Source organism: Apium graveolens, chromosome 2 (genome assembly GCF_009905375.1).
Source record: "Apium graveolens cultivar Ventura chromosome 2, ASM990537v1, whole genome shotgun sequence".
Taxonomy (NCBI): domain Eukaryota; kingdom Viridiplantae; phylum Streptophyta; class Magnoliopsida; order Apiales; family Apiaceae; genus Apium; species Apium graveolens.
In genome coordinates, this window is record NC_133648.1 from 156,704,782 (window position 1) to 156,719,093 (window position 14,312).

Sequence of the window (14,312 nt, forward strand, 5' to 3'; positions counted from 1 at the left end):
GTTTAGTTTTTAGTTTTTTTTTCCCAAATAAATTTAGTTGATCTGTGGAATACTCGTTATTAAGTGAATTCGATGAGCCTAATGTACATGGTGAGATTGAAGTGATTCAATTGTTAGTTTGGTTGCACCCTATCCTGCGTTTAAAGTCTGTATCGTTGACATTCATCAGTCTAAACCTCGTGTTTGTGCATATCTCTTTTTTACATTTAGAACTCTAAAAACCTTGTGCAATATATATATATATATATATATATATATATATATACCAGCTTCTTTTACGAATGTGCAGATCCCTGAACCCGTTGAGAGTTCTTCACAGATATGTATCCTATGTCCAACGCAATAGCATTAAATGGAAACGGAAAACACCTCGAGAGGAGAACCTCCTCCGTTGATACTGAACACTCTGATTTGCTTAATAGACCTCATCAGCCTGTAAACACGGAAATCAATGGGTCCTCTGATGAGAGGTCAATCACTTTGGCACCGCGCAAATCTCAACCTTCTGACTTTCTGGAGTCTCTTGGAAGCACTCGCTTCAATACACTTCCCATGTTTGGAGAAGCATGGAATGCATTGAGGCGATCATTAGTTTATTTTCGTGGACAAGCTGTAGGGACTGTTGCTGCAATGGATCATTCTTCCGAAGAACTTAACTACAACCAGGTATAATATTATTTTTCACTGTATTCTTCCGTTGTTAACCCTCACAAAATCGTTTTTGCTTGCTACTCAAGTTCTGAAAGCTTACATCATCAATAGGTTTTCGTGAGAGACTTTGTTCCAAGTGCCCTGGCCTTTATGATGAATGGAGAGTCTGAAATAGTCAAGAATTTTCTTCTTAAAACTCTTCGCCTGCAATCATGGGAGAAGACGGTAGACCGATTCAAGTTAGCTGAAGGAGTGATGCCAGCAAGCTTCAAAGTGCACCATGATTCTGTTCGGGATTTGGAAATTCTTATCGCAGACTTTGGTGAAACTGCTATAGGAAGAGTGACTCCTGTGGACTCTGGTTTTTGGTGGATCATATTGCTTCGCGCATACACAATATCAACAGGGGACCTTTCTTTGGCTGAACAGTCTGAATGTCAAAAGGGTATGCGCCTTATTTTGAATTTATGCCTTGCTGAAGGTTTTGATACTTTCCCCACCCTTCTCTGTGCTGATGGATGCTCCATGATTGACCGTAGAATGGTTAGTACAAACTGCATTTTCTGTTTCTTTTAACTTTCAGCTATTTACATAATTTTGCAATGTGGATTTTTAGTTTATATCTTAATCTATAGGTTTAGAGGAATGAATAAAGATGAAATTAAGTAGATACCAATCATTAGGATTCTATCAGTGTAAAAAGAATAATTGTGCGAAAGTACAACTGTGACAGTTCTAAAAGCATTCCTTTGTTTTGTGTACTACACAACTCAGGGTGTTTATGGTTATCCCATTGAAATACAAGCACTCTTCTTTATGGCCTTAAAATGTGCCTTGCTTTTACTCAAGACTGATGCCGAGGGGAAAAAGTTAGCAGAAAAAATAAAGACACGCCTCACTGCTCTAACGTATCACATGCGTGGTTACTTCTGGTTGGACATGAAGCAACTGAAGACGGAGGAGTACTCTAATACTGCAGTGAACAAGTTCAATGTGATGCCGGACTCCCTTCCAGATTGGGTGTTTGATTTCATGCCAAGTCGTGGTGGTTACTTTGTTGGAAATGTGAGTCCAGCAAGAATGGATTTTCGGTGGTTTTGCTTGGGAAATTGTGTTGCAATCCTGTCATCTATGGCTACTCCTGAGCAAGCCTCAGCAATAATGGATCTGATTGAAGCACGATGGGACGATCTGGTGGGAGAAATGCCTTTGAAGATATCTTATCCTGCAATGGAAGGTCACGAATGGCGCATCGTGACAGGCTATGATCCAAAGAACACTAGTTGGAGTTATCATAATGGAGGCTCTTGGCCAGGTGAGCTCTCTTCTCAAATAGTTTTTTTTTTGTGATTAGTCTAAATTTCTTATTAGATCAATGTTGGGGCATGATTTCTTGCCTCTTGCGTTGAACATTAAATTTAATTTTGGGCGAATGCAGTGCTGGTGTGGCTGTTAACTGCTGCATGTATCAAGACGGGACGACAGGAGATAGCAAGGCGTGCTATAGAACTTACAGAGAGCCGTCTGATGAAGGACAACTGGCCAGAATACTATGACGGAAAGTGTGGGAGGTACGTGGGAAAGCAGTCGCGAGGTAACCAAACATGGTCCATAGCTGGCTACTTGGTGGCTAAAATGATGCTTGAGGAACCATGTCATCTAGGAATGATATCAATGGAGGAAGACCAACAAGTGCACACGCCCATGAGAAAATCTGCTTCTTGGGTTGGATAACTCATTCATCCTAAATTATACAAATCAATGTTTGACCCTGAGGCCCTCATTCTACGTACATTTTACTTTTTACAATGGTCCAGCCATAATTTTGAAGGATTCGAACATATATATGTTCCAAGAAGAGCTGAATTATTTAACGGGGAGTTGGTAATTGATTTTGTAAGAAATTTTTTTTTATGGATTTTTCTAATGTGTGTTTATGACACATGCTAAGAGTGCTAAGAGTTGATGTTTAATGAAGGTGTTTACAAAATATTGGTGGAGACCTCATTAATAATGATGGACCTTCCTTGCACAATCATTTTCACCAATACAATTTTTACAATTCATCAATCACATTCTTAGCATATGTCATGGTCACATAATGGACAAACCTGTTTTTTATATCTTGTTAGGTAAAGTTTAAGTTTAATGAGGAGTTAGACTTTAATTTATAACTAGCTTTAAAATCTGTGCTAATTATGAGTCTGTATATATATCGAAATATTATCTCAAACAAACTTTTACCTATAAAGAAATAATTTTTGAATATCATAAATAATTATTTTAACCTAATTTTAATTTGCATATCAATTACGTAATAATGAATAATATATTTCTATAAAAATTAATCAGATGACATATTAAAACTAATAAAAAATGACATACTTTCTTAATACATTATAATAAATGAATTGCACTCGGAAAAGTATAATTATAATAAGTTGACCAATATGATAGGGTAAATTATTGTCAAATTTAATAAAACTTTTTATACTAATTTTCTTATTTTAAAAATATATTTAATAACAAATAATGAAATGCACTATATTTAATATATTATTTAAATTAAATCAAATTTTAATATTTTATATTTCTTATTTCTATTTAAATTATTAGTTCATTTTATGATTATTTGTTATATTATATATATATATATATTTATATATAAAATTCTAATCTGTCCTTATATAAATTTAGAAGTTCTCTTTTGCATTGTCTATCAAGAGCTCTAAGTTGATGAAATGTATTCATTTTTATTTTAGTTTTTGCAGTATGACTTGTGTGGCTCTTGTTCTGCGCTCCCAACAAATTGATCCAAGTGTAATATTTCCCAGAGAAAGCTTCTGCCATATAGATGAAGGTAATTAGTGTTCCCAGTAGTTGTGGAGTGATATTACAAAGATTTATATCTAAAACAAAATGTTATGCTTGTAGTTGTGCTACCTCGACACCTCCATTGACTGGTTGGCGTTTGCAGAAAAAAAGTGAAAGCTATCTAGTGTAAGCTTTCAACTTATTGCTTTGCTACCTTTTGTTATCATTTCGTATCAAGAGCCTTTGTGTTTTTTTTGCTAAGCAAGCAGTTGAGTCAAAGAGCCCCCTCCTTCAATTTTGTATACTTGGTCATTCCGTGTAAACTAGTGGATGTCCCTCTTCTCTTGGTAACAAGAGGCCAAGGATTTCCACGCCTATTTAAATTTTGCAGTGGACAATTACTACAAAAATAAAAGGAACTGGCCTATTTATATGTTTAATTTGATAGAGGGGTCCTTGGTGTTTTGAAGGTGAAGTCCCCACCGTGTTCTTCAACCATGCATGTGCACATCAATATTGAAGCTTATATTTGACACAGATATGTTAAAAAGATGGTTGGCCATTGGTTACTTTGGATAAGTTTGTTCATATCTTTTCGTATTTTAGTCTAGTAATAGTGTATGAGGAGAATCTTGATTAAGAATGTGTATTTTGCAATATTACAGCTTCGGAAATATGGAGCTGAGCAATTTAGTGAGGGGTAACGAGATTAAATCATGGTAACTTGTGCCATGATGGGTGTGTATAGTATTAAAACTAGGAGTGTCAATGTATATCCGCTAAGTATGATTCATGTGCAGTAATTCGAATTCCCTAAGAACAAGTTTAACCATAGCCTGTGATTAGCAGTTGTTGAGGGATGCTTCCACTGTATAGGAAAGCTCAGTAAACATCACAAAACTCACTTGTAGAAATGTGTTTCTCATCTCATGTAGCTCTATGTTTTTGCTAGAAGGGAAATAATCTCAGGAATTATCAAAGTTGCAGAAGCAATATTAAAACCAGTGTATTTTCCTAGCTAGGGTACAGGTCCTATAATTTTCTTGTTAAGTGATACAGTTTTTTTATGGGGGGTGCATTAGCGGAATATTGAAAGTAGGAATACTAGAAGTCTATAACGGCTACTTCATCCTCCCTCCGTTACATATTATGTTTTTCATTTTTATTTTTTATACTTTTCATTGTTAAGCGATTAAGTATTGATTTATGTTTAATTTATAAGATCAAATATAGTCATAACTGATTTTGTTAGATTCGTATTTATAAATATTTTAATACAATAAAATTTATATATTTTATAATATTACGAAATTAAAAATATTAACAATCAAAATTATACATCGATAAACGTGTTTAACACAAATAAAAAACGTTTTTTTTAGGGTGGGAGGAGTAGAGTACTATCTGGGGCACATGTTCTTCAGTGCAATTATCTGGGGTAGAGTTCCAATGTTTCCTTTGTGGTATGTTTTCAGGCTCCGGGCACGGCTCATTTTCCCACTTTAACGTTAGATCAGCATCATTTCTTTTTCCTTTTTATATGTTTCATGTTTTAGTAGCATTGATTAAACGGTGTCATCTTGGGGGAAATTTATAATTTTAAGCTAATTTAGTTGATAAAATTGATCTGAAGGTAAAGGATTCACTACTATATTATAAAAAATAACCGATCAATATATGTTAAAATTATAAATTTTTGCGTTTTTCATATCTTCATTGACACATAAAGATAAACGATTTTTCTATTGTCACCGATATTAAAATCTCTAAACAAATTTAACTAAAAGAAAGAATCTCTAAATACATTTAATTCAATACAATACTATTGATATGCTCATAAAGGTATACAGAAATTCATAAAATGAATAAATGTATCATAAAAGAAGAGAAAACATGAGAAGAAATCACTAATATATTTATTTATTTATTTATTTATTTAAAATATAATTTAAATTCAGGAAAAAAAAGACGCAGGGGACATTGGTTTCTATAACTAGGGATTTTTGCTCATGCTACGCGTGCTCATACCACAATTTCATACAACAATTTCATTTATATATTTTGTTATTAATTTATAATTAATTCAATTTAGATAGGTGTTGATATTTTGTTTATATTTCATTTTGTATCATTCACTTTTTCAGTCAATAAATATTATTTACACAGTTTTTTCGGTTTATAAATATTGTTTAAGTTTTTTCAGTTAATCAATATTTTTTCACATATATATTTTTCTACATATATTGCTTAAACATATGAACTCAAAATCAGGTTTTCTCAATTACTCCTCTAACTGTATTTTTTGTATATAAATTTCAACTTTAAAAAATTAGTTCAATATTACTCGGCGTCGCGACCCCTCGCAGTTTAAAATTTAGAAAATTGAAAAAATATAAATACTTAATATAAGTTATTTTAAAAGCGTTGAATTGAAAACTGCAATGTTACATTTCTATATATATTGCTTAAACATATGAATTTGAAATTAATTTCTGTCAATTACTCTCTAACTGTATTTCTATATATATAATTTAAATATAAAAAAATTAGTTCTATATTACTCGGTATCGCCTTACGGCGACACCTCGTAGTTTAAAATTTGGAAATTTAAAAAATGAAAGTACCGAATATAAGTTATTTTAAAACAGTTGAATTGAAAACTACAATATTACATTTATACATATATTGCTTACACATGTGAATTCGAAATCAGTTTTTATCAATTACTCTCTAACTGTATTTCTATATATATAACTTAAATATAAAAAATAGTGCAATATTACTCGGCTTCGCCTTACGGCGACACCTCGCAGTTTAAAATTTTCAAAATTAAAAGATATATATATATACTATTATAAAAGAAGAAATATGATGTATTGCACAATTAAAATCTACATGTAACCCCTGCAAAAGATTCCGAGATTTGAAATTTGAGAAAAAAAATAAATGACGTGTATATATCAATCTAATTTAACTCAATTTACAAATCAAGGAGTGATAGTTTCTATAGATAAGTATGAAATTCAAAATTTAACAATATAACAAATAAAGGAGCAAATCATAAATGATTGATTAGTTTAAAATCTTTTTCCATAGATAGCTTACTTTTTGAATTTCAAATTATAAATGTAGATTATGAATATTTATACATCATTCATCAGCATCTCATCAGCTTTAGCCAGGTGCTCAACAAGAATATTTGCAGTAGGAACAAAATCAACTTTGTTCCACTCCTTGATCCATTCTTTTCCTCTTGGAGTTGCACTCCAAGGTACTGGTGCATCCCTTCTCGCAAACTTCTTAATCAAATCAACTTTATTAACTGCTGGTAGAGGTGCATGTCCTGAAGGACCAGCTGCATCAGCATTTTCATTTGTAGCAGCCTCACCAGTAATTTTAACATTTGCAGCATCAGAACTTATAGAGCTTGCAGAATCAACTTCCTCTGATAAAATGATTGCGTGTGAGGCTATAGTGGTTTCAAAATCATCCTTTAAGTTCTGATCAACATACAAATTCTGATGCTCACCTAAAATCTGATCTTCAACATCTAGATTCAGAAAAGGTGTTGTTGGAATATCTGTAGTTTCAGCATCTAAAATTAGTGTTGTTGGTGGAGTTTGTTGAAGAATGGTTGGAGCTTCTAAGTACATAACTTCAGGCGCATTCAAGTTATGAATGTCTATTTCAGCACTTGTACGTGTTGTTTCAGCATGTACTTGATCAATGATAGGTGACACGGGAGGTGTAGGCACTCTGTCTTGAGCAGTTTCTTTAGCTTGAATTGGTGACAGTGGAGGTGTAAATGCAATGGCTTCAGCAAATTCTGGTTGTGTAGATGGAAGGGATTCAATCACAATTGGCTCCTTTAGGATCAGAGATTCCTGATCCCCTTCCTTAGCTGCTGCTTCCATATCCTCTGAACCTGACTCAACTGTGTCCCTGTGAGCTCTTTGTTTCTTCCATCTCTTCAAGGGTGGAGAGACGGTGAGAGCTTTGTCATCAGAATTTATCTTTCTAAGCCTTTTGAGTGGTCTAGAACTCCCAGTTTCCATTGTTTTCTGAGGAGACACTTCCTCAGCTGCTTTTGCAACAGGTTCTGATGTTTGAACATGTGCCTCATCTTCTGATTCATCTCTCAGAATCATCCTCCTTCTTTTCTGTTGTGTCTGAGGTACAGTCTTTGTCCTCTTTGCTCTAGAAGAAGAAGGCTGCACTGTAGGTGCTGATGGTTGAGTGGTATTTGTTGATTTTTCTGGAGTGACAGAAGTAGGTGTTGATGGCTGTTGTGTGGTGGTAGGTTGGACATCAGGATATAGCAATGAATATGTAGCACCATCAGCATTTACAAGAGCTTGCTTTACTGATAAAGAAATTCTACGGGGTCTCAAAACTCCCTTCTTGTTATCAGTAGTGAAAAGATCAGTAAAAGCCCTTTTTTCTAACCTAAAAGGTTCTATGAGTTCACCTGCTAGTTTTGGTTCATCTTCTGTACAGTAACTATAAATTAACTGACAGAATCTAGCAAAGTAAACTACATTCCTGTCCTCTTTCATTCTATCTCCTATAAAACATAACACAGTCTTTGCATAATCAAAATGAGACTGGTTTAGGAGTGCATACCCAATTTGTTGTGTTAGAATAGGAATGACATCAAAATTTGAGCATTTGTTGGCAAACGTCTTCGTGATGCAATCGAAGAAGAAGCTCCATTCCTTTCGAATATATGGGCATTTAAGTTGACCCAACTTAGCCAAACTCCGTTCATACCCAAGATTAGCCAACATTTGTTATAGCAAGGGCTCCTCCACAGCAGAACTGAATTGATAGGATTCAGGTAGGTATAGAGCTTTACGAACTGCTCCTGGAGTAATAACATACTCAACCTCATTTGTTGTAAATACGATGCTTGGAGACCCATGCTTACCACCATCATCATAATTTCCAGTACGCCAAAATATCAGAACTTGAGTTCCAGATATACTGGATGGCTGTGTCAATGCGAACCCAATTTCACTATGAGATAAGAAATCCTGAATAAAATGAAATGCAGAAGGAGCTTCACTCTTAGTGAGAATGGCAGTATAGTTGTTGGGGATGAACTTTGCTCCATCAAAGATTATATCCTTGGGTGCCATTGAAAACGAGTGAGAATTTAGAATGCCTGAAAAGTGTTTGATAAAATGTATGTATAGTAAACCGTCAGAAAATATGAGAGAATAAGAAAAAGAGAGAGAGTAAGTAGAATAGAAATGTAAATAAAAGATTTGAAAATCTTTTATCTCTTTTACTTAGACTCCCCACGTGACAACAGTTATTGAGAAGTGGAACAGACTTTACACCTAACAGGCATGTAGCAGTTAAAATAAAAGTTAATGGGCACGGGAAATAAGTAATGATTACCATGTCCATGCAGTTTTTCAAAAAAAAAACTGTTCCCACTAAACAAATGATTATGACTGTCTTTATCTCACATAAACCAATATTCTGATAAAATATAACCGTTCAAGTATTGACTTAAAAATAAATCAAGTAAATAAATACTGCCACGTAAGCATCATAACTTGATTATTATCAGAATTTAAAAGTCATCAGAATATGGCTTCTTAACCCAAAAAGTGAATGTTTATTTCTGTAATTCTTCACACAAATACTGATATGGTTTCCTCAGAACTTAATCATCAGAACTTCCATCAGAACTTGTCCTCAGAATTTATGCAACTGACACTTAGACTGTTCATCTAAAACAACATTGATCACCACAGTAATTTTCATCATTCATATGGAGTGTAAGTGTGTGCATTAAGCTAAATATCAGACAAAGAGTAAAGTCTGATTCACTTCAGTACATCTTAGAAATAAGGCATAACTAAGAACTTTGCTCAAAATCTGTCATTAGTCTGAAGTCTACTATAAAATGAGTTCATGCATGAGTCCACCTCAACTGTTTTGTGCTTATTTTATGCATCTTTTGAAATTCCTTTTTACAGTGGCTTCTCAGTGTAAGTGAGTCACTGTTAGGTCCCAATTGTTTGTAGAAGGGGGGATTGAATGCAAACAATACCGTTTAATCGAATAAAATGCGGAATAAAAAGGTGAAACAAAATTCAAGTTAAATAAAACTTTTATTAAACTTGAAATGTGTTACAACTACGGTATCGGTTACAAGGGATTAATCTCAAATCAATTATTACAAATCTAGAATAAATTCGACATGAACTTTTTCTATTTTTGTAATTAAAAGATCAAATGCTAAATGCGATTTGAGATTAAGTTCTAGGGATTTTAATCCGCTAGATTGTTACACAAGAACAAGATAAATAATTCTAGTGGATTGGATTTAACTTTACAATCTAGAATTTTGATCTTGAATAAAGCAGATGAAAAATGAAATGTTGTGCCTTTGTTTTCTGCTTTTTCTCTTGACTTGTGTGTTCTGTATGTTGATGATTATGAAAATGATCTGCTTCTGTTGGTTTAAGTAAACAGATCACTCGAATTGAATCAGCATGACATTCGGCAAAACAATCCAAAATGAACTAGCAAGACAATCATTTGAGCTTATAGAACTTTCGGTAGGACAATTACTTGACTTGGAAAGACTATCGGTAGGACAATAGAATGACTTGGTAGAACTATCCAGAAAGACTTGGTAGGACTTTCGGTATGACAATCCAATTGTCATACCAGTTCAAATCTGATTTGCTGATTTTCTTTTTGAATATAAATCCAAAATCATTTCTGAAAAATGCATAATATTAATTCAGAATTAATTAACCAACTAATTCAATTAATCAATAAATTAATCTTGGCAGATTTAATTTATTCTCTTAATTAAATTAAATGACTTAATTAATTAATAGAGAATTAATACTACTCTTGAACATCAACCATTCTTCTGAAAATCTTCTGAAAATCACTGTCAATTATGAATCAATTCCACCACTTCAATGTTGACACTCAATGTACTGTCTGGTTCATGAGTGACTAACTTGCGTGACGTTTCTTCAAGCCTTGACCTTGATACTCTTGATTTTCTTCAGATTAAATCCTTGTAATTAATTGATACCCTAACGAGATCTCTGTCACTTGATTAAATCCACAATCTTGATTTATATCACCGAGGCTTGATCAATTTCTTGAGCTTCTTCCAGTGAATTAAGTCTTCAAGTCTGTAGATGAATAATGTTTCTTAACCCTTTGACAGATGTTACTTTGTGAGATCTCTCTGACGATAGATCCACTATTTACTTATTACATTCTTATTTGAGTTGAGTTAAATCCTCGAATAAACGAATAGGCTATGACATATGCCTTTCAATCTCCCCCTATTTGCTTGTTAGACAATAACAACAAATACCTAGAGGATAACTCAACTAACAAATAAGAAAAAGATATAAACAGTAATGCAAAGTAAATAGCAGAAAAGTTCTGGATTATATTTAACATTTTCCAGATTCCAAAAGAAATTTACAAGTGAATACAAGATAGATGTTCCTCTAGCCTGAACATATAACTACATTAGACTATCTTGATTCATAAAGCTCTAATCATATTACATTGAGTTTTGAGCTAATTGACTTCAGTTGTCTTCTCTTCTGACTTCACCTTCTTCTAACTCTTGAAGTAACTCTTTGTCAAAGACACGATCCTTTTCTGAAGTGAAGCTTGCTGGTCTGACTGGTTGAACTCCAACTGACTTCAGCTTATTCTTGATCTGATTGTACCTTTTAATATTCTTTTAACAATAAGCTTGAATCAAATCAGCAGCTTGAGTCTTCAACATGGATGAGTATCCAGCAGTTCTTAAATGATGTTCCATCCAGACCAGATGCTTAGCTGAGTAGTCTTTAAGAGATTGTACATCTAGCTGACAGATTTGAAGACAATCAGACTTAAAGAATCTCACCTGATGAGGATTGTTGACCACTTGAGGACTAGCCCTGCTGGCAAACTCTTTAAGCCTTTCTCGAAGAACTTCATTCAATTCTGAGCTTCTTTTTACCTTGTTGAGAAGAACCCAAATCTCTGACAAAGAACGATTCTCAAACAGATGAAGTGACACCTTGAAAGATCCTTCACTCTGACAATATACAAAAATGCTCATCTCATTTAGGGATCTATCAAAAGCAGCTGTGATCCTTGAGACTTCAGTCTTGATAGCATTCATGTACATGTCATTGTTAGGATTTGAGATTTCCAGCTTGTCAAGAAGATGTAGGAACTGCCTATCATTGTTAGTGCTCAGTTAAGGCATATCAAGTACTCTCCTAGCTTCATCCCATTTTTCACCAATCTTCAGTCTGACATCTCTTCTCCTTTCTTGAGCCTTAATGTCATGAAGACGTTGCTTTTGAAGAGTTTCTGTTCTTTGAATGTCTTTCTTCATGTCAATGATCTGGGAGACCTTTTTGAGTTCAGCTTCTTTTCTTTTCATCTCTGACTGCTGCTGCTGAAACTCTTTCTCAAAGATAGGATCCACTGTAGCTTCCTCTTCCCATTCTCCAAAATCACTTTCCTCTTCAGCTTCAAATAAACCATCTTTATCTTCCAAGACTGGTTCAGTGGGAATGTCAAAAATATCAAAGTCATCCTGTTCTCCACTGTAGTAGACATCATCAGCCTTTCCTTTGTCTCCAGCAGAGGTATCTTTTTCCTTCCCCTTTCCACTACTCCCTTTCTTCTCCCCCTTAGTTGAGGGATCCTCTACGGACTTTCCCTTAGATCCTCCATGACCTCTATCACCTCCCGAGCCTGAGCCTCCACCAGACGGCCCTTCAAAGTAAGTCATTTGTTCTTCATTGGGACAGTGAGAATTTTTGATCATGTAGTACAGGTGCTTCATCCCTTCATTCAGATGTTCCATACCTGTCTCTATCTTCAGAAATCTGGAGGAATCCAGTGAATGATTCATTTCAACCAAATCTTCAAGAGAAGTCGTCCTTGTATGTAGAGAGCAGAAGTTAGAAATGTCATCAGATGATAAAGTTGGAGTTTCCTGAATGGAATTGAGCTTTGGTGTGACAGTGTTCTTGAGATCTGAGATATCATTTCTTATGAGTGCCAGCTGATTGTTGACAGAGGTGGAAGAAGAAGACCGTTCAACCACTTGTGCTTTGAATGCTTGAGCCTCAGCTTGGCTTTTAGCAAGTTCTTGTTTTAGAGCAGCAATTTGAGCTAACAGGTTTTCAGTATCTGTGTCTGTGTGTGCTCTCACCTGAATTTCACTCGTGTTTGGTTCACTCACCTCACGTGCTTGTGTTTCTCTCAATATAATTGCTCGTGAGGAGTCTTCCTGTTGTTGTTCTTCTGTACCTGCAGTTAAAATCACCCTAGCCTCTTCAAGAGAGGTTAGTGGTGGTGCAATGGGAATTCGCGAGTCCCGATCCTCAGTCAAACCTATCATTTCATGTGAAATAGATGTCTGAATTGCTTCGGGGATAGATTGAACGAGTTGCCCTCCACTTTCTCCAGATAAATCTGCGAGTGGAGAATCCCGTGAGGGAGCCAGAGGTGTTTGATCTGGGAGGGGAGAAAATGACTCTATTAAAGGTGGATGAGAGTCAGATTTTCCCTCAGAAGCATGTGACTGCTCTTCTGCCGTAACTATGGCAGGCACTGTAACAGACTCTATGTGCACTCCTCGCTCTGTGTCCTGAGTATCATCTGTGGATATGTATGGTTCCATTGTGAGTAATGGAATTGTGCTTGACTCAGTACAAGATGCCATGGCCCTATGGCGAATTTCAATAGATTCATCCTGTTGAGAGAATGTCTCTAGTAACTGTTCATCGGCCATTTCAAAGTCCATGTCCTGTTGGGAGGACAAGGATGGGCTTTCAGATGCCTCAGTATAAGTTCTTCTTTTCTTTGGAGGAGGCAGAGCTGAGGGTTCACTCACATTTAACAATGCACTACTTTCTATTAATCTTCTGGGTAACATTTTAGACAGTGGGGGAGAGGTTGAGATAGGTTGTGACTCTGTGTTTGGCTCTATGACCTGGGATTGAAGCTGTGGTTCTACAACTTCATGGTCAGTCCTATCGACCACTGGGGGTCTTTCAACGGAAGTAGGAATGGAGTGAGAGTGAGGAATTACTACCTGTAATGGAAGAGCATCTGATGTTGGAGGAGCCTGGGTGGCTTGAACCACTGGAGGTTGAGGTTGCTGTTCATGACCGGGAAGATTGAAAATAGGTAAGGGAATATAAGTGGCCATGAAAGCAGATACAAGTACTGGAACTTGCATGAATTTGAAGGTTGTGTCTTGGCGGGTGTAAATCTTTTTGCTTACTGGAGGGGGTTCGGTTATCGCAGAGTTAGCAAAAAGGGCTTTGTGTTCAGGTGTGAGAAGATGATCTGCTATAAGCATGAGAAAACGAGCATAGTAACATGATACCCTACGATTTGTAGAATGATCACGTAAAGCAGAAGTGAGACGTCTCAAGAGAATGGGAAAAATTAGTTTGCCAAAATTGATCCTTTGATTGAAAACAACCGCAAGACCAATATACTGCGGAGTGGAAGTGATGTTGTGAAAGTTGGATTTAGTGCAGTTGGCAAATACTTTAGAAAGTGTATCGAAGAAAATATCCCATTCAGACACCAAATTGGATTTAGAAAGTTTGGTTAAGTTGATCACCCCCTGATAGTGAATAGCATGGAAAAAGTTTGTGATATCATTTTCAGAGGGTAAATTACAGAAATTGTCCAATGGAAAATTTAACGCTTGATTGACTACTGTTTCATCAACCACATACTGTGTGTTAGCCACGGTGAATGAAAAAGATTTTGAATCATCGGCCACAGTAGAGGTTGTGCAAATCAGTCTAAGCAGATCGACATTT

General features: G+C 35.3%; 1 protein-coding gene across 1 annotated transcript; it reads left to right on the plus strand.

Moving 5' to 3' along the window:
* Positions 1 to 516: 516 nt before the first annotated feature.
* LOC141706107 (putative alkaline/neutral invertase B) lies at positions 517 to 2,545 on the plus strand. Its single transcript, XM_074508939.1, has 4 exons — positions 517 to 666; positions 763 to 1,194; positions 1,426 to 1,966; positions 2,090 to 2,545. Exons 1-4 carry the CDS (start codon positions 553 to 555, stop codon positions 2,383 to 2,385), a joined length of 1,383 nt encoding a protein of 460 aa, XP_074365040.1. The 5' UTR covers positions 517 to 552; the 3' UTR covers positions 2,386 to 2,545.
* The last annotated feature ends 11,767 nt before the right edge of the window (positions 2,546 to 14,312 follow it).